This window comes from Gambusia affinis, linkage group LG19 (assembly GCF_019740435.1).
Source record: "Gambusia affinis linkage group LG19, SWU_Gaff_1.0, whole genome shotgun sequence".
Taxonomy (NCBI): domain Eukaryota; kingdom Metazoa; phylum Chordata; class Actinopteri; order Cyprinodontiformes; family Poeciliidae; genus Gambusia; species Gambusia affinis.
The window spans coordinates 12,871,629-12,897,759 of record NC_057886.1 but is presented as its reverse complement, the minus strand read 5'-3'; the positions used below and the strand labels follow the sequence as shown (position 1 = coordinate 12,897,759).

Genomic DNA, 26,131 nt, shown 5'->3' with positions numbered 1-26,131 from the left:
AAATTTCTGAGTAAAAATTCAGGTTTAACATCAATGCAGGACTTTACCCTACCCGTCCGTCACCAAATATTTACATATAAATTTAAATAAATATGTATTTTTAACAAAAATTTTGTTCAATAATTCATTGTTGAATAACCAATTTCTTTTGATGAGGGACTTAAAGCTGTCCAAACTAACTTGGTACTGCGGTACAGTCTCTTGTGTTAATCATAAATTAACAATGATTGACCGAATTCTTTGGTTTAAATTCAAGAGTTAAACTAACCCCTAATTACTGCCAGACTCACTGAAGCCTGAAATTACTTCAATGGATCCAGTCTTAAAATTTCTTCAAAGAAAAGAAGAGGGGAACAAAATGCTCCCACACTCACAAAATCTCACTTCCTGCTATGGGAAACGTGCATCTGTACCTAAGAAATTGAACAATTTGGGAAAATGTAATTTCTCTGTTTCTCTAAATGTCTGTTTCTCATCTGCTCTGAAATCCACTTAGATCAGGGTACGAAGTGCTGACTTTTGATACAAGGAGGACAGCGAGAAAAGAAGTAGGCAACAGACAAGGAAATAAAAAAAGATGAACAAAGTAAAGGGGAAGAAATAGCACAAGGAAGGAAGAAAGGAGAAACAAAAACATTTTTCCATAATTTATTTTTTGAATACTTTTTAAGAACTGTAAAATTCTTCAAGTTGAATTACCTTCAATCTATTCTGGAAATTCAAAATACACACAGAGTACAAAGTTTAAAATCACAGTAGAAAATCATTAAGCTACCTACATTTCAATACACTTTGAACTTGTTTTTAATTCATATTTATTTAGACGTTATTTTTATTTTCAAATCGGACTAAGCCACTTTTGATGTAAAAAAAAAAAATGCACCGTGGCATTACAATAGTCCCATATAATATATCTTAATAGTAAAAACAACAACAACAACAACAACTGTTTTGTAGGAATGACTGAAGGAAAAAAATTAAAACATTAACTCAGCAGTAAATTACAATACAGGGTTTTGGTTTTGATGAGGAGTGAAGGCACCAACTTCAGTCTGGTTGTGTTTTGCATCTTTTTTGTGCGCGTCTAACGGTGCGAAGTGTGTGTGTGCAGTGAGCTGATGTGCTGCAGCAGGAGGTCACAGTGAAGGGGGCTCCTGTGTTTGTCCCTCACAGCCTCAGCCTCCCTCTGCAGAAGAGACGGGTGAACCGAGCTGCCGTTCTTCAGGACTTCTGCACAACCAAAGAAACCACACACACAAAAGAAAGTGACACAGCAAATCAACTGGGCTTTCACTGTTTAAAGACACACAGCAGAAATCTTTAGGTAAACAATTTTATTACTTCAAAAGAAAGTAATACGTTATTCTTCTGGCTTCTTGCTAACAGTCATGACTTTGGTAATCTGAACTGACCTAAATCAAAATTGAGTCTGATTTAATTTACACCCCATTATAGTGAAAACTATAAAGAATGAGGAGTAACAAAGAACCTTCACATTTATGAGGCTATTGAGTATATTGTATGTGCTATAATATGAGCACGTGTTTTTTAATCTTACATTACATGTCGATGTACTTGATTTTTTTTAATCCAATAACATATTTTAACCATTTAAAATATCCTATTGCTTTCCAAATGACGGCAGAATTAACTTGAATTAACTTTCTAGTGGCACGACCTCACCAGAAGATGGCAGTAGAGCGCTTTCTCTTACTCGTGAAAAACTTCCTTTTCTTTCCACAGGGAGGCGATAAATCCGCCTTTTCCATTTTTCTCCAACGATCTGTAGATTTTAGGGGTAAAGTGGTTTTCCTACACAGGTGGACACTTCAGTGATCAAGATATTAAAGTCCAGTGGTGGCATGCCACCAGTTTGAAGGACTCAGCCTGTATTATACTTTCTTTTGTTGTTTAGGGGATTCTTCAGGTTTTCTTCAGGTGCCAGTAGGGATGAATGGTGGGGGGAGCGGACTCTGAGATAAAGGAGAACAATGATGGCTTGTGAGAAGTGATTTTAAACTCGTGCCAACAGCGAGACAAGGAGGGATGAGAGGGAGAGGACGGGAACGCTGTCCATCATTCTGTCAGGATGCGCCGCAGACATCCAGCCACTTCAGAGACATGCGTTTGAAATATAAGAAGCGTAAGAAAAGGATAAACTATTAACCGAAACACGCAGGGGGAGACAAAGCAGAACAAAGAGCGGGGAGGGAACAAAGAGCGCTTCAAACACCAGGAAGGAATGCTTCCACGTTTGGGGAGCGGTCAGATGGAGACGGTCGCTCAGCAAGATGTGAGGTCCTCCCGTTTCACAAAGAGGCTCCGAGGTGTCTGCAAACGCACCGTGCTTTATTTTATAAAATCCTCGCTCACCCATGTGTTTATTAACTTCAAAACAATTGGACGGAAGCACTTGACAGGTAAAGGAATATGTAAACCTTATAAGGGCCTTGCAAAAGTATTCATGGCACTTTAATTTTTCACGTTTTGTCAAATTACAACAAAGGTCAAAATGTATTTTATTGGGCTTTTAGGTCAGAGTACACTGATTTTAAAAACCTTTAGAAATTAAAATTTGAAAAGTGTGGAATGCACTTGGAATCAGCCCCCTTTACACTGATGCTCAGAAATAAAAACAAAGAAGCCACTTAATTTTACTGTGGCTCTTCCAAACAAATTCCAACAAAATAAATTTAAGTTTTGAGATGTGATTTTGACAAGCCCTGATTATGTCAGTCACATGTCAATTAATAGATTTGTTGCTTCTTATTATGCGAGCGCTTTCTTAAAGTTCACAAAGAGCCAACCTAGCCTAGCGACTGAGTTCTGTAGTGCTTCAGATGTTGTCCTGGGTAGAGTTGTGACTTCCTGGGCGAGTTATTGATGCAAATATTTCTGGTAGGCCACAAATTCAAAGGAAAGGTTGGGTTTTCTAATCTGTCCACAATTTGTTTTAGATCAGGGTAAGATACCCCACTTTTCTTTCTAGTTTGTGTTGTCAGAAAAGTTCTTTTTAATTGTTTTCTTGATTGTGCAGGACAGTAATTAGGTCTGGACACGACTAGTACAACAGAACCTAGAAAGGTTTGTTCATTACAAATGATTTTTGATTCAACTAACAACTTCAACTTTCTAAAAATGTAGAAAAACTATTACTCAGCCCATTTAAAAGGCCTTCAAATGTTGGAGTCACATTAGAAAACAATGCATGGAAGCTCGTCTTTTATCTGGTGAGCATGTGAATACGCTACCCTCTCTTTGTCTTCCTGAGCGCTGGAGATGAGAGATCTCATCAAGAGGCCTCTCAGCTTTGGCCGACCAGTCAGCGCTCGCCTGCATCCTGTCAGAAGTAATGACAGCTAACATTCCTGATGAGTCAGGAAAGAGCAGAAAGTCCCGGGGAGCCGCACACTTTGGGGAAAGCCGCTCAGATTTTTTTTTTCCACTGATGGGGCTGTAAATCGGAGCCGCTGCAGAAAACGGGGGGGCCGGGAGAAGAGGAAGGGATACTGACAGATAAAAGATGGAGGGATTAAGTGGGATGAACGTGTGGACAGATGTGAGGAGGTGGCAAGAAAGAGAGGGGAGGGAGAAGGTCCCCATGTGGTTATCATTAGGGCCAGTCACACACAACTAAATCCATCTGTCACAAGTGTTTGAACATCAACTTATTTAGATAATACGACTTTAATCAGTGAAACCGCTCGGTCAGTTAATTGTTTGTTGGTGACCGACCAGCCTGGTTATCGACGGATATGAAATATTCTGACAGGAGAAAATGCTCACGCTGGTCTGGGTGATAAATTTGAATAGAAAAGAAGAATAAAAGCTTTTTCTTTTGTGGGCTCTAGTGTCTAACCCTGACAGTAGGCTGACAGGAAAGGGGGAAGGAGAGAGTTGAAGACATGCGGCAAATATCGCCGGGTCCGGGAATCGAACCCACGACGGCCGCGACGAGGACTCAAGGCCTCCAAACGTGGGTCACGCTGTCCCCTACGCCACCACAGCACGCCCGAATAAAAGAGAGCTTTGAAATAAGAGAGAGGAGGTCCTGCTGTATTCCAGAGGAAGAAAATGTTTTGACAGAGGTCATCCTGAATTCCTCTCATCCACATGACTTAGAAAAACCCAACAAATTTCTTAAATAAGACTCTGCACCTTTCTTTCAAAGAGCCAAAAGAAGAAGAGCTGTCTTTCTCAGGCATCTCCACCTATCAACACCCCCACCCGGTCTCACCCAGCACTCGGTCCTGCACGGAGCTGTCAGGGTCATCCAGGTGCAGCAGGAGCTGCTGAAAGAGGAGCTGCAGATGGGGAGCACAGAGCTCCGGGTTGTAGCCTCCGGTCAGGCTGGACAGCCAGAGAGCAACGGCTTGCAGGGCGGCGCTGCGAACCTCCTGGCTGCTGTCGTCCAGACGCTTCAGCAGCTCTGCGGGAGAAACCTGCCGCTGTCAAGGTGACCTTTATGGCACAGGATGTTTGCTTTTCACAGTGTCAGACTTCAATGCATTTTAGTGGGACTTTATGCGATAAGAGTTCAAGGGGTTATGATTTCCAAAGCTGTAAAAAGTTCATTTTGCATCCAGGCGTGTCAAGGGGAAGAGGCTCTCCAAATGAAGTGTGGAGAGCCACTAGAAGGCAGAGATAACCTCTACCCCCGTTTGACCCAGAGAAAACAGGACAGCTTACCCAAAGTGGCCACATGTGCAAAAATAAGGCAAAAAAAAGTCTCCTACCAGGATAAATCTTGTTCAGAGCCTCGTGGTGTAAACTAGTCCCGACGAGCTGGAGTGTGGCAGAAAGAGAGCGACAGGCCAACACTCGGCTCATCTGAGAGTCTTCATCCAGGGCCGACAACACCAGGGGGCTCAGCTTTTCCTCCAGACTCAGGAGCTGCAAGAAGACGTCGACTGGAACTCAATAAGGGATAAATCTGGTCAGCAACTGACCAAATGTGTTTTTAGGCATCGAAGTTCCGAACCTGAACCTGCAGCTTAGTGAAGCACATGCTTTAAAGCATCGTTAAATCAATCTCTCGTGATGGTCTTAGGGACAGAATGTTTTATTTTACATTTAAAGTGAAATATAACCTTTACTAGACTAGTCTTATCTGCATCTTAGATTTAAAAACATAGAAATAGAGAGAGGAATAAAAAAAATAAACCAAGAAAAAGAAAATTCAACATAAAGTCTTAAAATACAGTCACTTTTTTCAGTCTTTTTTTACTTTTTTTTATTTTCCATACTAAATTCAAATTCCAGATTTCTACGGTGTGTGTAGGAGCCCTAAGTGGTGAGAGGGAACGTTTTAATCAGGAGTGTGAAACAGAGGTAATGGATAAACAAGGTGAAGCTGTGTGAACTCAGCCAAGAGCTACGGTGTGATTATTTAAACCTCTGTCGCCCTGTGTGTTTGCTATCGAAACCACGCAGGCAAAACAATAAAAAAAAAGAAAAAAAAAAGAAAAAGAAAAAACACACTGAGCCACAGTGGATACAAGAAGAGGAGGAAAACTTGGCAGATGTTTCATCCGCCATTACATCAGTGACAATCTGAGAGCGCCAAGTGTAACTGGAGCTGTAAATTGTTTTCACAGGGAGTAAGAGAGGAAACAATGTTCTTATAAAAAGAAAGGCTACTTGATTCACCTGTGGAAACACACACGCACACACCCACACACCCCTTCACACACAACTCTTTGCGGTTCCATCTGTCAGGACGTGTTATTTACTTCATCTCTACTGTAAGCTCATTCTAAGCATCCGGTTTTAAAATCACCCGGCCTTACTTAATCTCCACACTTCGGACTTCCTAATCTTGCGAGGATATTTATGTGACACAAGATAGCAGCGGTTCCATCATGCACACCTACGCCATTCTCTTATTGTCCCCCAGGGCTTTGCACCAACTTGCACTTGAGGACGTGTCACCAAATTAAGCTGCTTGACCCAGTTTGGACAGACAGGTCAGCATGCAAACGTAGGGACAAGTGCTGCCAGATGTGCATGTGTCTGTGCGCGTACTGCAACCCGGCAGGCAGGTGCGAGGCCGAGTTTTGGCAACAGTTCCAACGGTTAACCAAAGTCCAGAACAGCGCCGGCATTGTTCCTTTGGGACAAAGGTATGTGAACCCGCTTGCCTCCTCGTACACCTGCTACCTGCTGAGGCCAACTCCCAGAGCCAAGAAGAAAAGATGGTGGAACAACGTGTTTTTCCTCAACGATAAAAAAAAAAGAAAAAAAAAAAAAAAGAGTTGAAACAGAAAATCTGAAGTCGACCCCTGAGGGGTTTCAAGAATGCACCTTTTTCATTACGTCCGAGTCAATAAAAAGTGTTCTTGCAGGTTGTCATTTGACTGGACACGGACCAGAACTGATGTTTGTTTCCAGAGCAGGAGTCGTCCAGCACATCTGGTAATGAAATCATGAAGTTCTAATGTCAATTCTTCTGTGTTTGTGTGTTTACCCACCTGTCCATGTGTAACAGCTCCTCCATGCAGCAGGGCCAGCAGACAGCTCAGTGCTGAGGTTCTGACGGCGCCGGCGGTGCGGCCTGCGTGCCACACCAGGTTAGGAAGGAGAACGTCACGCAGAAACTTCTCCGACTCGTCACAGAAATGCCTGCGATGACATGACGATCGAGTCAGTCCAAATTACATCACGTAGCAGAGCTTGCCGTGTGTTAGAGGCTGCAAAAGAATTGAGAAAATTTTCCTAGTCAAAGTCCAGTCCAATGAGGATCTATGATGAGGCTTAAAAATGAATGTTCCCAGATGCTTTCCATCCAATCTGACTGAATTTGAGTAGCAAGCAGCAGGTATTTGCACTAATTCATTGCTGCAACATAACTGATGTGATTCAGTCATTTTCCCACACTCTGGAAGGCAGACTAGTGGAGGGAGAAAGAAAGAAAAAAACAGAAATAAAAACATCTGGGTTTCCCTCTCTTTCCGTTTTCCATGCTGGCTTCGACCCTCTGATATCAAACTATCTGCACCTGCGCTCTCTCCGTCCCCCAACCAGCATTTCCTCCATATTTCAGCTCTTGAGCTGGACTGAGAATCCAACTGGTGCTTTCCCTGTCTCATAAAGTAACTGTAATGACTTCAGCACCAGTAGGGGGCGACTGTGCATCAAAAATACAGCCAGAACTTTCACACCTCCCCAGCAAAGTTTCTTCAACATGAAATGTGTTGACAGCTTGTCAAGAACGTCGCCAAGTGTTTAGGAGTCGGACCTTACTTTGTGATTGCATGTATTCAAACTCCTAAAGATGACACAGAAACTCAAACTGGAACTGGTTTATTCTTTCGTATTTCTTAAGAATCAGCTAAACAATCTCATGGTAGCTCGTTGCGACCCTTTAAAATAAACTTAAGGAGTTTTCTAGATCACTCTCCAGAAATGTCAAATATACCACAGACCATGTAAAAAGTCCAGGGTCGGGGTTCAAATTTTGGACTTTTTAACTGCAAGGTAAGAAAGCTACTAACCATCCAGACCACATTCTGACATTTATTGCATCATTTTCAGATGTCATTTCCCAAACTCCCTCTGTGCTTCTCCCCACTGTTCTGGAGCTCAGACCAGATTCACTTTAAACAAGCTAAATGCCATCTGGCTTTATCAAATGCAATTTTGCCTCAAGTGACAAAAATGTGCTCCCAAAATTTGCCTGTTCTCGGTTCGATTTGCTGCAGCTTTAAATTATTGATTCCATTACCCGTTACACACCTGGAGATTACTCCTGCATCCTCTATTGTTTTAATAGATCACTGATCTTTAGGTAACTGGCTTAATACTACATTGTTAACACATATTATTAATGTGTTAATATTTATTATTTACAGTTGTACTCCCTTCTGATGCTGCTTGCTTCACATATGTTTTAGGAGAAATCTCTAACATACCATTTGTGGCTTTTCCCCCCAGTTTTTAGAGAAAGTCTCAAGTATTTCTTGATTTTAGCTACTAATGAACAGCTGAGGCCTCTGGCCCCATGGAATACCTGGAGTCCACGTATTTTAGTTTGGACTTTAATTAGGTAATTCTCTGAGTGACTATGCTTTTAACTAAATCATTTTTACCAAAGCATTAGCTGTATGTTCTGTGACCTGTCTAATTACTTTGCAGCCTCTCTTGGGTTTTCCTCTACGACTTTGTCCATCCAGTATCATTAGCCCTGCCTCCCATGTTGCTGCCACCGCATTGGGATGGCATTTTCAATAACTTCTAGAAATAAAGGGAATGTCTTAATGCTCTCCTTCAGCAATTACTTCTTTCTTGAAACATTTTTTAAAGCAACTTTTCTTTAAAATATATACGGTACATATGCACCTTCTGCAGGCATCCACAGAACGGATGAAAACCAAGCCACACGTTTCAGCTTTTTACAGTTTACATGAATCTAAAATTGTAATTCGTATATAATTTAGCTTCCACTGCTCAATTATGTCTATCAAGTGACATTTCAATACAATTTAGTGTAACATGATGTACATAAAAAATGACAATTCATTATTTGTACTGACATAAAATAAATGTGATACTGTAATACATCCAAAGGATTATGAACAATCTATTAGCCATTCAGGTCTTTCTTTCTGAAAACTGACTTTTAATGTGTTACAAACACAGGAATGTCTTGTTTCAGCAATTTTCTCGGATATGTTACAGATTATAGTCATTACAGATAAGGGCACAATTTTAACTGCTTTGTTATGGCTTGTTTTATAAAGAAATCCATATCTGAATATACCTTTCTTTCTTGTGGCAAATCTCCAAGCTTGAAATTAAAGAAGCTTGATTTAGTCATCTAGAAAAGCTTGAAAGCACACTCTTATTTCTTTACAAGCGGCACGTTATTTTGGTCTGCCACATCCAGGGGGAAAAGGTATAAACTTTCGATTCTTGTACTTAACTTTCATATTCAGCTTTTTAATCATGGCATGCAAATCCACATGAAAAGCAACATTATGAGTGCGTGCGGATGAAAGGACCTTCCACGTAACTTTCCCTTTCAGGTTCTATACCGAGGTGTCATTATGTCATTTTGGGAGCACAACAAAGAACCAAAGTTTTCTGCATGACTATCATTGTCCTCTTGAGGACATGCGGCGCGCGTGTGGCCCTGCAATCTGCCAAACAAAGATCAGGCAGTAAATTATGAATGGAGGGAATGAATGGAAATGTTATGGCAGACCACACAGCTCCGCACACTGTGAGTTAAGCATTTGTTTGAAACCTTTTTGAAGGTATAACATGGTTTCTGTCTCTTGGTGGTTATGTGATTAGCAGAAATATGTCTGAGGAATGAGAGTGCAGGTGGCTGAGCAGGGAGTGCACAAGGAACAGTGGCTTCTTTTGTTTTGCATCAACATTTATGGATGGAAGAAAATAATTAGACCAGCGTAGAACTTCCAGTGCACAATCTTTGGCAGAATATTTTGGCTCCAGAGCTCCTTCTGTTGTTTAAGTGATAACGATATTTTTTCTTGTTGGACTCCTTGCACTATGTTTCATTGTGCTTCTAATATTGTTTGTCACCAGTGGAAACAAACCTTTTGGCTGCAGCTCTAGCTTTAGCCGTACAGTGTGCCGATTGTCTTTTGGATGGACAGGAGCAGCTGTTATGAGTGCTGGGGCCCAGAGAGGGCCCCCATGTTTAAAGCATTCTTTCAGTCTGAAGCTTGATGTCCAAGCTGGCGGCCGCTCAGCTGGGGACTCAGAGGAGGGAGGCGGAAACGGCTAAAGCTGTGTCGAGACGTTCCTGTTGTCCCAGCTCCCTAATAAGTCAACGACCATTAAAGTGCTGTTTACATTTTTTTCTAAGAAGGTTGTCATCCTTCTACAGGAAGGATCTCTTAAACTTTCTTCATTTTGTTATGTTACAAACACAAACCTGTATGTATTTTATTTTGATTTTATGTGACAGAACAACGCAATATAGTGTATTATAAAGAAGAGGGAGGAAAAGGATGAAAAGTGTTGGTACTCATCCCCTCTAAGCCAATAGTTACAACTGCAAGCTACAGTTTTTCAAGTGGCTTTAGGTCTGGAATTTGACTAGGCCATTTTAAGAAATTAATATTCTTTGAACTAAGCCATGCCATTGTAGCATAACTTTTAGTCAAAATGATTTTCTCACTCAAATCTAAGGCTTACACACTGCAGAGGGATTTATATAAATATTAGATCACACACAGGTGGACTCTGTTTACTAATTACATGACTTCTGAAAGCAGTTAGTTGCACTGGATTTAATTTAGGCTTACTAAAGATTAAAGGAGGTAAAGAAACATGCAGACCACTTTTTCCAGATGTGTATATAAATCTAAAAAAATTAAAATAAGGTATATTCTTTCTTACATCTCGCAGTGTTGCATTGGTCTATCGCCAACATCCCAATAAATCAATTGAAGTACGTGGTTTTAATGTGACAAAAGGAACAAAAAACAAACTTCCAGATAGTTAAAAACCTTTGCAAGATGCAGCAAATGGGTCTATTTACAATGTGAGTTGAGAAGGGCAACTTTTTATTCTTAGGCATTACTAAAAGTAGCCAACACCATAAAAGTCAACAGGTTTTTACACGTGGGTCAGAAGTGGAAAACAGGGAGGATAAACAATGAACAGGACTAATGGTCACTACTCGAAAAACAAGACAGAATCAGACAAAGGCTGACACTCACCATGCCTTTCTGCAGTGACAACAGGGTGGAAACTTTCACCTGGTTTTAAAGTTAGAGTGTGTAAAGCGTCTCTCTCACCCCTGGGAATCCAGTGTGTTTTTTGCATTCAGCAGCAGCTTGGCGAGCATCGTGAAAATGCTCATCCTCATTTCCATGTCTCTGTTTGGCTGGAGGCAGTTATGGAGCAGAGGCATCAGCTGGTCCAAAAACTCCCCAATAACTGGACCTACAACACAGGAACGTTCCGACCGTTTTTATGCAAATAGAAAACAGAGAGGAAGTAACATCAGACACATTTTTTAACCACACTGTCTTCACATTTGTACTTTCTGAGGAAGCATTTCAACTCCTTTAAGACAATATGGCTGCAGAGTTGTTTAGTCTCTGAGAAAAAGTGGTGGGACTTCAAAATATTCAGAATAACTTGATATCATATTGTCCTATAATCAAAACAAAAAATGAAAAATGCCAGGATAATTTGAGAATAATCAAATTATCCTGAATTCAGATTTTTTTGTATTGTCATTAATTTTGCATAAAATTTAAACATAAGAGGAAATTCAGTCAAGTCACCAACTCAACTTGGTATTTATTCATAGTAATTCTTTTCCAATTTGTGGGTTTAGGCCAATAGTGCATAAAAACACATCAATTACCAAAATAAAGAAGTTTTTTCAACAGTCCTTGGGTCTATATTGTTGTTTAATGGCCAACCAAACCACTTGGTCAAAATGAAATTAATTCTATATTTCATTCTAAATTTGGAACTATCCTTTTTCCTGCTCAGGGTTTTGAGGGAAACCAAAGCTTGTATCTATCTGTGAGCTACCAATCACTCGGCGACAAGTCACAGTAACTCTTAGAAAAAGCAAAAACAGCATAAACCAACTGTTTTTCATTTGTTTTGTACATGGAGAGATGACGAAATGACACGGCAACTAAAACCCACACCCATTCCTCTGCCCACCGGAGCACTATTTAAAAACAATAATCAGTCCTCAGTGGACTGGTGAGGCAGACGATGACAAAGAGTGACGAGGAAATACCCAGACCTTTGATGGAGTGTTTTTTTCTTTAAACAAACACCTTTTACAGGAAAGTAACTTAACCTGCAAGTATTTCCAGTTCCATTCATGCCCACAAACTTATCTAACATCAGTCCACCTACATGTTTACACAGCTATATATAGTGAGCATAGTGTTTATAGTTGGTGATAAGTCCCTGTGCCCTGTTTGGACTGAGCGATGACCAGCATGAGAGGAGACAGGGGGAAATCCTGACACCAACTGAGGATGTGAGCCAGCCTCATAAAGGGATCAAAGGACAAAGGAGAAAAACACAACAGGAGACTTTGGTAATTAAAAGGAATGAGTTAACTAGAATTAAACAAAAGGATTTCATGGACTTCTTCATGAGAAAATGCAGATAAAAGAATATACTTCAATGTAATAAATGAAGAAAAAAAAAAAAACTAATCCCAAAGCCCTAATAACTCTCTGCAAACAAAGGAGGGAAATGAAACTACACCACATCACAACCTACGAGACATTCAACCATCAGATGAAGAACAAAGGAGTGTACTGAGAAAGTGAAACAGCAATATCTCAGCTGTCTAAGAACTGCCGTCTTTCAAGAAGTTCAAAGACGGCAGTAAAAAGAAGTTTTTAGGAAATAAAGATCTCATCTACAAAAGTGAAATGCAAATAAGAAGCTAAGTAGTTTTAGATGTATGAATGTGATCATGTTGAGATTAAGTAAGTTTTTTTTAACCACCTTACCTATTTTTATGACATAACTTCTGTTCTATTATGTATTGAAATCTCACCTGATTGCGTGAGAACGATATGCAGCTGGAGTCTCTGTGGGGAGTAGCTGGTCCAGGTGTTGACAGAGGCAGACAACCAGTCCAGCAACTGTCCCATATGTCGCCTGTAGAGCTCCAAGAGGTCCAAGCCCTGAACCTTACTCAAAAACTGTACGCTCTCCAAGGCCTGTAAAAAAAAAAAAAAAAGGTAAAAGCATGAATACCATTCCTATAAACAACTAAAGTTTGTTAAAAAATAAAGCAACTGGACAGAACAACTTTAATTTCAGCTGCTGAACATAGTCCATTGATTTATAAGGTCTAATTCCCAGGAGATGTACAAAATCAATCAATAAAGTTATGGATGGAACAGAAATGGAGGGACAAAAAGGTTTTATTAGTAAAATCAATCAAACCAAAACTCAAGCACTGAAGGCAGCAAAATCACAAGGGCTTCCAGAACTTGCTTTTGTAAACACACACGGGCAAAAAAACACCTCTATAAACCAAGGGGAGAGGAGAAGATGAGACAGCATGGTGAAGTTGGAAAGTCCTGAAGTTATTTTGTGGTCCCTGTGTCTTGGATCATACCACCTGGCACCATAATAAAGGTTTTGTTGCTGGGTTTGTTTACAACCTGTTAAAGTTCTCTGACATCCTTCGGCCATAATTAAACCATAAAATAGGACGACTTTTATTTAGAAAATATAAACATCGGCATGTTTAATGAATAACTGTTTATATGCTGTCATTAGCTAACAACTGAATGATAAAATCTCAGCCAACACCAGTGGGTTAGCTAACATTTACTACATGTACTACAGTTAACGCTGTGCAATCCATGAAGGGGCTGCTCACCAACTATTAGCTCATGTTCAGGGCAGAGAAACTGACCTTAAGAGCATCTCATAGTTCCTTTTCACATCCCTCGGGGCTGAACGGTGACAGAGAAACTCTCTGAGTCACCGCTTAACTTCCTCTGCACGAATCTGGACAACCCTGAGCTGTCCACTGATGGGAAAGACATTCCCCATTTCTGGGAAAACAAGAATTCTTTTCCTCTGGGTCCACAAATGCCCAGGGCCAATTCTCACCCTCCCTCTCCTTCCTAATCCATTCCTTCCCATCTCGTCTTTAATGCCACTGCCTGTGTGAACATACACACTGGATGGAGACAGACATAAACACACAGTCACGCTGGTGGCCGGTGTGGTGTCTGCTCTGTGTCTGTGCCAGTTTCTTCCCGTTTTCCTCCCTGTCATTAGTCGACATCGGAGACAAGCAGCAGGATGACACGATGCCCTCAGACACCGATGGCTTCGCTTCTCACTGCTCCTGTCGGCCACTTTGGGTTTAGAGACTGACCACTGGACAAACCCTTAATGTCAAGCAATGAATAGGGTTTTGTGAAGCCGATTATGAAATCAAACTGAGCTCAACGGATGAAAACAAACACAGTGAGAAACACCACTCATCTCTCCCCATCTGTTTTTCCTCTATTCCTGTCAGTCTCATTTCTTTCTGCACACTTCATCCGCCTCCTTTCACCCAAGACTGGTTTTAAAGTTCCACACCAAAGGTGCAATTTCAGCTTCCCTGGCTAAGTGGGTAATTATACAGCTGGTCGTACTCACTTTGAAACTGTACAAATGCTTACATTCCTTGAATAGCTCTCGCTTCATAAAACCCGCTTACCTTTCTAATAAAAAGCGGGAGAAAAAAAAATTGCGAAAGGTATAACTTTAGAGAGCGATATTGCTTTTAACCAGGACTTTTTTTTTTCCTATCTGATCAGAAGGAATAATTCTCTGTTGTGTTGGATTTCCTCACTTTTGCACTGAGTTGTGGATCAGTGGAGAGGCTCTGGATGGTGACCAGCACCTGCAGCAGCTGCAGGCTGGTTGAGCCGCAGTCAGACTCACACTGATGCAGCAGCACATCCACACATGCCAGCAACTGCTCCAAGTATGTAACCTGAGAGAGAAATACATAGAAAGCATAATTACCACGTTTCCTTCATACCAATAGAAGTTCACACACACTTGACCTGTTGATTCTTTTAGACGCATCTCAATAAATTTCAATTACAATCTTTTTGAAGTTATTTAATTTAAAAAGAGAAACTCACATTTCATTGGTGTGATACTTCCATAAGGAGGGTAAGCCAGTCTTAAAACTGGTGTTTCCATGCAGATTTCTTAAAACATTGGCCTTATGTAATATTCACATTTTCCGATTAACTTAATTTAGTTTTTCATTACCTTTGTCATGTTTACCAAAATTAACAGGAATAATAGCTTGAGATACACAAATGAGTGTCACTCTTTATATTTAACTACTCACCCTAATTAACTGAATTTATTGAGATGTGTCTGAAGTTTGGAAAAACATGAACCCAATATTCTGTAACAGATATAGCCATTTAGAGATTTCTTACAAAACGTTTTTTCCATTGTTAATTCGTAATGTGCTCAGTTTCTTTGAAATACACATAATTCCCATCTTGTGCCCATTGGTTTCAGCTGTGGTCAACCATTTCAACAACATTATAAAAAGACGTATTTCTAGTCAATATTTGTCGCTGTCAGAGGTTTTCCTGTTGCTGTTGTGCTGCTGCAAGACCAAGTAATATTTTCAACTGTATGCAAAATAAATGTTCAGTAGAAGCAAAGCAGCCCCACAGCATGATACAACCTCCCCCACGTATGTCAGCAGCTTGTCTATTACTTTGAAAGCTTTCTGGTGTCACCTAAGCAAACTGATACGTTTTATTTGTGGCTTCTGGTTCTATAAATGTTGCATGTTTTATTTATCTTGGATTTGTATTATGGTTTTTGATAAAACTTCTAAATATTCAGTCATTACTTGATGTTTTTCTTATGCTGCTGCAACACAAAGATCTTCTTCTCAAAGAAACCTCTTTTTACTGTGGGAAAATCAAATTGCACTAAAATATTTCAGCTTCTTTTTGATTTCAGTAAGGAATTCAATGTTAAAGTTAAAGCAAAGTAGCCACAGAGCATAATACAACCTCAACAATGCATTACATTGCAACTTACTGTACAAAATTTACTATGTCATCATTTTTGGACCATGCAGCATCCGTGCAGATTTGTTCACTCCAGGGTGAGAAGACTGATGGAATGGATCTAAAAAAGTTTTTTTTTTTATGGAAACAAAAATGTAGCATGGAAAAACCTCCACAATGTAATAGAGAAGCAGCAACTCTCCCTTTTTTCCTCCTGCAAAAAATAGAAGCGGAGAGAGTCTGGGAATGTGTGATTATTATCATTTGTACGCTATTGTGGTGAGGTCATGTTTATACAAAGAGCTGCAGCTCAGGCTAATTTCCATGCCATCACTGGGATCAAGACCTCGTTTCCTGTTTTCACCTGTCATTTTGGGGTTTCCTGAGGGAGCGATTGTAACAGAAAGGTCTAAGTGAGTTTCCCAATGAGATAATAGAGTTTTCTTCTGTGTGAGCGGTCTAATAGGGCTACACACCTATTGTTGTGGACCACCGATCAGCAAATGCTTTCTTGCTGTGTGCTATGAGTCAGTGATGTGGGAATCCTCAAGTGTGAATCAGCCTCTCAGTGGCTTGTAGGAGAAGCTGCTGACATTTAATACCCATACATTTATGGCTGGAAAGTGACAAAACATGGGAAAGCAAAGGAGGTATGCATACTTTTAGCAAGGCACTTTACACACATTACGTAGTGTACAAACAGATACATGTGTGCAAAAAACACCCATTAGAGCTGGAACGGGGTAAGAAAACCAGAGAACGGAAAAAGTGCTGCAGTTTAATGACTAGGTTGACACCTGGAGGCAGGCGATATACACCTGGTTATATTGTAATAGGCATGCTCCGGGGGCCTCATTACGCCATGTGGCGCATCTGTCCACCACTGTATAGTACATCACTTACACCCAGCCAGCTCCTCTGTAAGGAGCCTTAGCAGGCGATGAATTCCTATCCAGCGGGGAGTTAACCCCATGCTGCCAGAGACACTGCTATGGCAACAAGGAAACAAACACCGGCAGGCTGTGAGAGTCTGGGTAGACCCCTTTGCAGTCGGGTAACACTTGCCCCTTTTGGAGCCAAGTGTCACTGGATGCAAGCAGTCTCCAGCTGGTATACACGTGCAAGGCGTGCTCATGTTGGAAACATATTTTTGCAATCAGCAAAATCTTTTATGTTGCAACAAAGGGAGATTTTTTTTAGACTGTTTGACTAAGATGGCCTCCTGCAGATCTGCTCTGTGGGGTTACGCATTCTTCAAAAATACGAATATTAATTCTTAAAAAAGCTAAGTTGTTTATCAAAACAGCAGCTATGAAAAAGTACTCCTGGAGCCTTTTCCTCAGTTTGTAATGCTACAAACACTTGACAATGCATTGCAATAGGTTTTTATGTGGAATCTCAGCACAAAGAAACAGGGAATGGTGAAGTAGTAGAAAAACGGATCCATGGCATGACATCTCAAAATGATTTAGAAACAAAAAAAAGTGTCACAGCCTTTTATACTGAGCCTTCTATAATCAGATACCCCAAATAAAATGTAGCAGAAGCAGAAAATAGCAAGAATCGCTCAATACATGCGATAAAAAAGTCAGTTGACTCGACAGCAAAGTTGTACCATGCCATAAAGCTAAACTCAAAATTATTCATACATTTGGCAAATTTATATATAATGTAATCTTTCTACTGACTGGAATATTAATGTTTAGGAGCGATCCAATCAGAGTTGAATTTGTCAAGTAAACTAAAAATCTTATTTTCTGTTGAGAGATGTTTTTACTGTATTTTAAAATTATTTAAAATATAAATCAACAAATATTTGGCTTAATAATACATCAATCTCCTAGTGAACCAGGGTGGTGGCAGTGTCATGCTATGGGGATCATTTTCATTGGTAGTAACATAAAAAATGTTTTTACAGAAAGAATATACAGAAGATATAATAAAAGTTTATGGTTGTAACATTAAAAAAAAAAAGTTCAAGAAGGCATCAATTTAAGCTTGAACTCCAGCTCTATTTTTCTTATTTCTGACTGACATAACTTTGATAAAAGGAGCTATTTTGTTATTCAAAAAGAAGACAGAGCACATACTGTAAATCACTGGGACGATGGTAACCTCTATAGCTGCTGGCTTTCTTCGTCTCCAATTTATGACCAATATTTTTTATTCCCGCTGAGCATCCTGCCGTTTATTTTTGCACGCTGTCTTTCCCTCTTAACAGGAATACAGAAAAGAAAACAGAGTTGAAAGAGCCTGAGAGCTTACGTCGTGCAGACGCCTCGTATATCAACTTTCATTTTTTTCAGCTCCCAGCCGGGCCTCAAGATTCCCACTACTTCTGCTCACTTTGAAGATTATTTATGTTTAATTTCTAAACAGGCATATATTTCCATCCAAGTCAAACATCATGTCTACTGTACTTTCTCTTTGCCTCCTGTTTGAAGTGGCATGTAATTCTATCAGGTTAAATCCAAACACTTCATAACTGTCTTAGCTATTAAAAATAAAATGAAAGGTTTAGTTTCCAGGACTTAGAGCTGCTATGGTGTGTCTGGAGGTAAATATATTTAAGGAAACAATTTTACAACAGAAAACAAGCAAAAAGCGTGATGCTTGATAGTGGTTCATCCATCTATGGTGGTCTAATTTACAGATAAAGATTCAGCTCTCTGCTGTGAACAATGCCTGTTATGAAAAGAATGTCGCAGGCGGGCTTATCTAAGCTCAAAGCTCTTCAGGGACAGCACTCGCTACGCTTTGTCCTCAAAAACAGCGACAAAGAAAGATAGATGGAGAAGGAGATGAAGAGGAAACAGAGGTCTGCCCACATCTGTGCGGCAGCATGTGACTCTGCCGTCCTGTTAATTCTCTGTCCGCTCGACCCCTGCCGGACAGCGACAGGGGACGACAGGAGGTCAATTTCCCATCCTCATTTATCACCGGCCTTGACCGTGTTAGGCTTTTAAATTTGAAGCCACAGCTGTACTATAGCAGTGAGTCTTGTGTGCTGCATCGCCTGCTCCACAGGTCCATGATGGGGTCACGCAAAATTAGTGGATTTTTTTTATTATTATCTCACAGGGGAAATTCTTGAAGCCCAGTCTGAGCGAGAGGAATGGGGCCATGGGTACAAATGAGTCAGTTTTAAAAAAAGCATTGACAAAAATGCCCTCTGCTACACAACAGCAAGAGAAACTTATTTGGTGTAAAAGCAAAAAAGATGTTTAGATTTTTCCACAAGTAAGGAAACTGTTTCTAAAAAGCGCAACAATGTAGATGCAGATGATAAGAGATGCGTGACAGCAGCAACGGTCTGATCAAAGTCTTGAAATATTAGATTCGAAAAACATCACATGTGCTGGAAACCATTTTACCAGAGTGGGCACGTTTTTTGGAATTACTCAAAAGCAAACCCGACAAACCAACTGCTGTTCTTGGATAGTCTCCAACATGTGACCCTTTTTAGCCTCCTTGTCGTAACAACCTACTCTTCATCAAACGTTTCAACTTGTCTATCATTATACTTGATCAAATGGGCTAAAGTAAGAGCTACAATACATTGTAAACAGCTTTTGCAAACAGGACTATAATGCCAATTTTATGCTTTTTAAGAGGTGTTTGATCTGCTCTTTTATCAGCATAAATGCTTTTAAGAAGATGGAACTTAAATGATTATTTAACCAAGTGTACAAATTTATCTCAGTTTTTTTTTTTTCAAATTCACACATCATGGATCAAATACATGCATCCATCACCACTAATACCTTTGCCTCTGAAGGACTAAAAAGGTTTCTGGTTTCTGTGTCCTCCCTATTTTTTGTTGCGGCCATCCGAGCCGAGCCGTAACAATCATTCTAATTGGTTTCTTTTCATTTAACGGGGACAGTCTGGGTTTGATGGCTGAAACTTTGGGTGTATTCACGTCTTATGGCCCAGTAGACTTGGTTTGATTGGGAACCAAAGCTGCAACATTTTTGAGTATTTTCCTTGATGTGGTTCGGTTTCATACTGTCAAACAATCCAAACTCTTTGAAAAACCTCTTCATCCCTTTGCCCATGGTGGCACTGCACCACAAACCACTCTACCAAGAACCACTGAAGGAAATGACACGGAACCTCAGAAGAAGACATGAGCACAAGTTCCTTTGCAAATTATAAACAAAAATGGAGTAGAGTCAGATTTTAGAGGTTGTAGAATTTTTTTTGCTTTAGCAAAAGCACACATGCCATTTCTCCAGCTAGGAATGAACATTTGTTTAGGTTGTATTTACCTAGAATGCCCTGCACTATAGACTGCTTCCGATTTTTTAAGTGACCTCCGGTCCACTTGTAGCCATATATGCCTTTGAGAGTTCACTTCAAATTAACCAAGATCTAAATTTTTAGGCAAACCAGAGGTGGCTTTTTTGATCTACATCAGAGTATGATTGGGCATTCACACCTCCCCAATCGAACCTGTCTCTGTCTGACTGTCTGTCTCCATCCATCCATCCTTCCATTTTCTTACACCGTTGTCTGTACTGGGGTCAGGAGGGTGCTGGTGCCTATCTCCACAAACTAGAGTTTAATTAAAGCGGACTAAACAGGGCTAGTGTGAATGCACTCTTTGACCATTTGATTCTCTAGTTAGACAAATATCCTACAAAAACACATTAAATGAGGCTAATGTTAAGGTTCGGAAAAGCCCTGATCTTAATTCTATTAAAAATATATGGACTGTGAGTCTGTGTAAACTTCTGGATACCACTATGTGTTTTAATGGGCACAAATGACTCAGATGGCCTGAAGTACTTATGAAAGTCTGGTAAATAAAACTGGTAGATCACATTCTTATTCAGACTCCAATTATCCTCTGCTGACCTGTTGATATTCCTGGCAGACTTCAGGCTGCACCAGAGTGTCTACAACCTGCTGGAGATGTGGTTTTAGAAGCGGTTTGGAGCCACCTCGCAGGACTGCAGCCAGAACCATGAGGGGGGTCCAAGGGTGGGAGGGAGAGCTTGGAGTCGTCACATGTTCAAGCATCAGCTTCAGGAAGACAGGTGGGGGGACAAAAGTCCCAATCAGCTTAGCAGCAGCCAGGCACTGTCAGTGAGCACAGAGAGGAAAGGAGACAGAATAAAACAGGAGACATCAGGAAGGAGAAGAGGAGGAAGTCCCTCTTTTAATATACCACACATCAGAGAGCTTGACAATCCATTATTGTAAACACGTGCATCCTAAGTCCTTGAACCCTACTTGGCCCAATTTAAAATAATAAAAAATAAATAAATAAACTTAAATGAATGTTAAACAGTTGACTCAACAAAACCCTCTGTCTCACTGAAACTTTTATTGTTGCCTTAATTTGGATTCATTAAAAAAAAAACACAAACACACACAAAATAATGTAGCACGTCCTTCCCAGCTGATCAAAGGTTTTCTGGGTCTTACATTGTTCACCACGTCCCTCTCCGTGTCAGTACAGGCCCGGTAGAGCAAGGCCAGCAGAGGTTGCAGGTGTTGAGTGATGTGGTCCTCGGCGTGCAGCAGCAGCACGGAGAGAAGCTGGGACGTCCGGACCCGGGTCGGCACCAGCCAGTCGGTCACATCGTGGGCGATAGCTGGTACCAGTCTGCTTAGGTTTCTAACCACCAGTTCTCTGCAGCCCAATCCTGGACGTTCCACTGACGAAAAAAAAAATTAGCATAATTGAAAACTTAGAATAGACATTCAGATTACGACGAGGGTCGTTTGTAAGACTAAAAGTACTTTATCAAAATAACAACCTTTGGTCAATTGGACCACAAACACAAAAAAGACAAGAATCACTAGTTGAAAATGCTTGTATTTAGTCATGTTTAATGAATGGCTGTGTCCAGGCCTATATTTGAATAGTCTCTGAGTTTTTGTGATTGTCAGAAATAGAAATGAAAACAAAAAGTGTGGTTAGTAAATGACAAACACTTTGTGTTCTTCCAAACATTTTCAATTTTAAGATTGTTATTAGTCAGAGAAAGCTTTCTGCAAAACACCCAGGGTGGAATTTTACCTCGCCACAGAGCAATTAATGTAAAACTTATAACTATGGGATGATTTAAATCAGTGGTGCTTGAGTCCAGTCCTCCAGAACAACCGTCTTGCAACTTTTTGATTAAGCAGAATATTATCATTAGGTCTCCAGAGGCCCAGCAATGAGGTATTTCTTTGATTCAGGTGTGTTGGAGAAGAGATCCATTTAAAATTGCAGGATAATAGCTCTGGCCAATTGGAGGTAGAACAATCTGCAAGTACTTCAATCACTGTGTGTGTAAACATGGTAGAAAAATCCTAAAACTCTTGCAGCTGTAATTGTGAAATCCAGTTCAATAAAAGTGTTAAAAATAAACCAATTCACTTATTGCAAAAATATTGATACGCAGGTGTTTGATTCCTTCCAGTTCACAAATGTGCACTGTTTTGTGTTGGTTTGTCAAATAAAAACCCAACTGAACACACTAAATTCTGTAATTATCATAAGGCAAAATATGGAGAAAGACTAAGCGATGTAAAAAAATTTAAGCACTGTAAAACATGGAGCATATCGGGAATGAATTTCATTGCTAATTTTGATTTAGCCAACCCTCGCTTCCTTTCTCTTTTGGAGAGGCACACTGATGAGAAAGGAAGCAAAGACTAACAGCAGACGGATATAAATCAGAGAGGAAAACCACAACAAGCCCAAACAAGACCATTTCTGGATGTCTTTTGCTGTCTGACAGTGACCTCTTCACACTGGGTGAGCCGGCAGATTTATGATGGCAAGAAAGTGAAAGACAAAAGAAGGAGGAAAAGAAAACCCTCCTCCTTTTTCTTTTCCTTCTGTAGGCAGAGCTGGTTTTCATCCATAATGTTGCTTTGCTATCTCTGAGAAGCTATATTGCAGTGTTGAGTACACTCACCCTGGCTCTTGGGTAACACGTGGTGACCATGTTCAGGTTCAGGCTCATTCTGTGACCTGAGGCAAACATTAATCTTTGCAGGCCAGTGCCTGCCCTGACAACATAACTGTCATAGAAAGCCTATTTTCATAAAATGCAATAGCCAAGAGAAGCTACAACAAAAATGTAAGGCTTACTTTTTGTTGGTGCAATTACATTACTTCAATATGTAAATGTGAAGATATGATAAAAGATCAGATTAAACTCTCAAATTATTTTCCTTATTGGTGTGTATTAGTTAAAAAAAACAAGATGATTTTTTTTTAAATTGTAGCTATATAAATTAGGATTTTGTTACATACTTTAAAGAAGAAAAGAAATAAAAAAAAACATTATAATTTAAAGTGGCAACATTAGTACTGATCTGTGGCCTTACACATTTCTCAGAAATAACACTAAGGACATCTATCAATGTACTTTGGGATAGTGCAGTTTCACTTTTTAAACCCAGTTATTAAAAGAAATAAAATTTTCAATGATACTCCAATTTTTTGGAGAAACCCCTTTGTTGTGCAGCTTCAGTTCAGGGTCAAATACTCTGATACTGAAGTTCTTCCATCAGTCTAAGGCGTAAAAAAATTTTTCTTTTCCAATCCAAAACATTACAATTGGAAGGTGCACAGACATTTGATTAAAATAAGTTCAATCAGAAAAATCATAACATATTCCAAACTATGGTGACTGTAAAAAAAATAAAATAAAATAGCCTACGGTCTGAAGCAGATTAGAGGGAAGGCTGATATTTTGTAGTGCAGAAAACACAACAGTTGTTAAGAGGCAAGTACAAACTTTTGTTTTTTGCATTTTTTTCAAACAAGTGACGCATTATTGAAACAAATAGAAGTTGAAAGTAAGCATGTTATTGATACAGTGGCTGACCTCCGGGTGGATAGTGAGGAGGAGGGCTGAGAAGGAAATCCATTTTGTCCTTTATGTCGTCCTCATTTTCCTTCTCCCACTGCAGGCCTGCTTGTCTCCACAAATCAGCTGCTAACAGTCTGTAACATTTGGTACAAACATCCCATATTTCTTAGTTAACCACTTTCTCATGGAATTCATTGAGATTTCCATTATTAAAAGAGGAATATTTAAAACCCCTTTTTTTTTAGCTTGACAAATAAATATGGATAATAAACAAATGAATTCTTTACTAAATGTGTAGCAGGGGTGCATTTAAATTTGTAATCTCAATTATGTAATATTTGGTAAATATTCAAACCTGATTTCTGGGATCTCATCGCTGATGCTGCTCAGCAGGAGTGGAATGAGTTTGTGGAAATATGAATACCGATCTCTCATGTTTAAAAGCCAGTCACCAACAACTGCAGTCACAGCTTTTCTCACCTGAAATGTAAAAGAAAATGAGGAGCTATAAAAAAAACAAAACAAAACTGTTTTGCTTGTTTTATTTCACATATAAAATAAGAAGATTTTTGCTGAAAGGTAAGAATGTAGTTTTTCTACAAACCATAAAGCCACATAGTAACAAGGAAACAGCAGGTGATAGAAAGCACACAGGTAAAGCTTTCTTATTAACAAAAGAAAAACCTGCGGTGAGTCGTCGAATAGTCTCTGTGCTAAGTGTGACAGCACATCATCCACGTTTTTTCCACTGCCATGCTGTATGACGGCTCCAGTGGCTTCGATGACTGAAACTCTGACCCGTGAATGCTGATGACTTATGGTCTGCATGAGCGGCTTTACCAGACTCTCAGCTTGCATGTGAAAATGTTCTAAAAGAAAGAAAGCGGATTTCAATGCGTTTACGTTTTAATTGTGACATTTGGACTTTCTGATTTGAATATGAATTAATTTCATAAGGAAGCAATACCAAACAATGAATACACTTAAATTGGAAAACTTTAGATATATTGTGAAATTAATTCATTTCATCTGTATCAATTTAAATATATTTAAAGATCATTTAATGTATTTAATTTCACTACAACTCACAAGACACAAAGTGCACAGGATAAAAACAAATCCCAGTTATTATGCTGTCAGTAATAATCACTAGATTTCCTGGAACTGAGCTAATCAGCTGTAAATGCTAAACAATTGTGTGGAAAAGTGTCTCTTAGTAGATTTTGGTACAGTCTAAAACATTTGTGTTGTATTAATCCAAAGAGTTAAGGAACAGGAAGCCAGAGCTAGATTGGCTGGACCAGACTTCTGAGCCAGTTAAAGGTAAAGATGGATGACACATCTACTCTTTACATTTCCAAACTTCTCTTTCAATTTGAGTTAGTTCCTGCAAACATTAGTTGCCACCTGATATAAAATGTTTAGAAGGCATTGTGAAGTAGCACAATTTTTCTGAATTATTCAAATGTTCCACCACTACTAGTTAGTTTTATTTAAAACAACCCACAAGTCAGCTTCAAGAGTGTAAGGTGCCTTTAAGAGAATGAAACCAAACTCTACTTTTTTCCAGTTTTCACTGTCTGTTTTTTTTTTTTTTTGCAAGTGAATGAATTCCAAAAAGCCAAATGGACTTGTTCCTTTAAATTTCAAATTTATTCAATTTTTTGTGATCTCGTGATAAAGTTATTTGAAATTATAGAGATGATTTGACAATTTTTCATGTTTAAAGTCACAACCTTGACTTTCAATTATCGACTGGTACTGCTTTACCAGTAAATGATTATTGCCTTACGTGATGTCATCCAAAGCATGTGCAAATTTACCAGGTTTCTAACAGTAATTTTGTATTAATTTAATGTGCTTAAAAACAACAGCAGCAGCAAAATAAATTTTAAAAAATAATTTGAATTTAATAAGTAAAAGTTATAGCTAAGTTAAGTCGGACTGGTTAATCTGACTAATAACTTTAAATTTAAAAAGGCATGACAACATAAACAACTTCTTCACCCATGACACTATTCTCTTTCCATCCTGACTTCAAAATATTCTTTCTTATCATTTTGATAATAATGTCTGACCTGTAATCATCTCAATACTCCAGCTTTGAGAACTACTAACCGAGAATGGGAAAAAAAAAAAAAATAATAATAAATTATAGGAACTGCGGCTGCGCAGTAGATTACTGTAAGCGTGTGCTGTATGAATCCAAGGTAACCAACCTGGCACAGACTTTGCAAAGGCAACGGTGCATCTACAACTTTCCTTTTTGACATCCGGAAACGGGTCAACGATGGTTCTCTGCAGAATGTTGATCGTTTCATTCAGATAAGGCACTAAATGTTTACCACACACCTCCACCAACAGAGTCAACAACTCCACAGCCGACAGCCGAAGCTCTTCCGACGGCTCCAAGATTTCTTTGTCGCCGAACCGCTGACCCAGACAGGGCATGAGATAGGGCAATGCGTTCTCCGGTTTGGGGACACAACGAATAAACTCTGTTATGATCGCAATGGTGGTTTCTCTGCATTTTTCCGTTGGGTCTGACAGACACTTGAGAAGAGGCTTGAGGAGAGAAGAGAATACTTCCTGTAAAATGCCGCTGGGGAGTCCTTTATTCACAGTCTCCTTCCTTATCAACTCAAGAGCCCTCTTTCGTGTCGCCTTGTTGTCCTCGTTCAAGCTGTTTAAGTGTCGGCTGATACCTCTCAAAACCTCAGAGGCAGCATGCTGGTCTCCAGCCGCTGCCATCTTAACTATCGCTATGACAACCGGTTGCTTCGC

The 26,131-nt window shown here is 39.7% G+C and overlaps 1 protein-coding gene across 1 annotated transcript; it reads right to left on the bottom strand.

Annotated features, from left to right (window-relative positions):
* Window positions 1–634: 634 nt before the first annotated feature.
* On the bottom strand, window positions 635–26,131 carry LOC122822552 (dynein axonemal assembly factor 5-like). The gene is made up of 13 exons (XM_044101333.1): window positions 25,567–26,131; window positions 24,032–24,216; window positions 23,703–23,827; window positions 23,363–23,481; window positions 20,958–21,190; window positions 20,385–20,609; window positions 14,327–14,470; window positions 12,518–12,683; window positions 10,770–10,917; window positions 6,471–6,621; window positions 4,737–4,893; window positions 4,238–4,429; window positions 635–1,230 (listed from the first exon to the last, which is right to left on the bottom strand). The coding sequence occupies exons 1-13, from the start codon at window positions 26,096–26,098 to the stop codon at window positions 1,085–1,087; spliced, it is 2,523 nt and encodes an 840-aa protein (XP_043957268.1). The 5' UTR covers window positions 26,099–26,131; the 3' UTR covers window positions 635–1,084.

What these genes read in the sequence shown, in the direction of transcription:
- LOC122822552 (XM_044101333.1), bottom strand. Translation starts at nt 26,098, where the DNA reads ATGGCAGCGGCTGGAGACCAGCATGCTGCCTCTGAGGTTTTGAGAGGT. An exon ending in GAGCTGTTACACATGGACAG is followed by an intron (nt 4,894 to 6,470) that starts GTGGGTAAACAC and finishes GTCTTCTTGCAG; the next exon opens with CTCCTGAGTCTGGAGGAAAA. An exon ending in TCTGAACAAGATTTATCCTG is followed by an intron (nt 4,430 to 4,736) that starts GTAGGAGACTTT and finishes TTTCTCCCGCAG; the next exon opens with AGCTGCTGAAGCGTCTGGAC.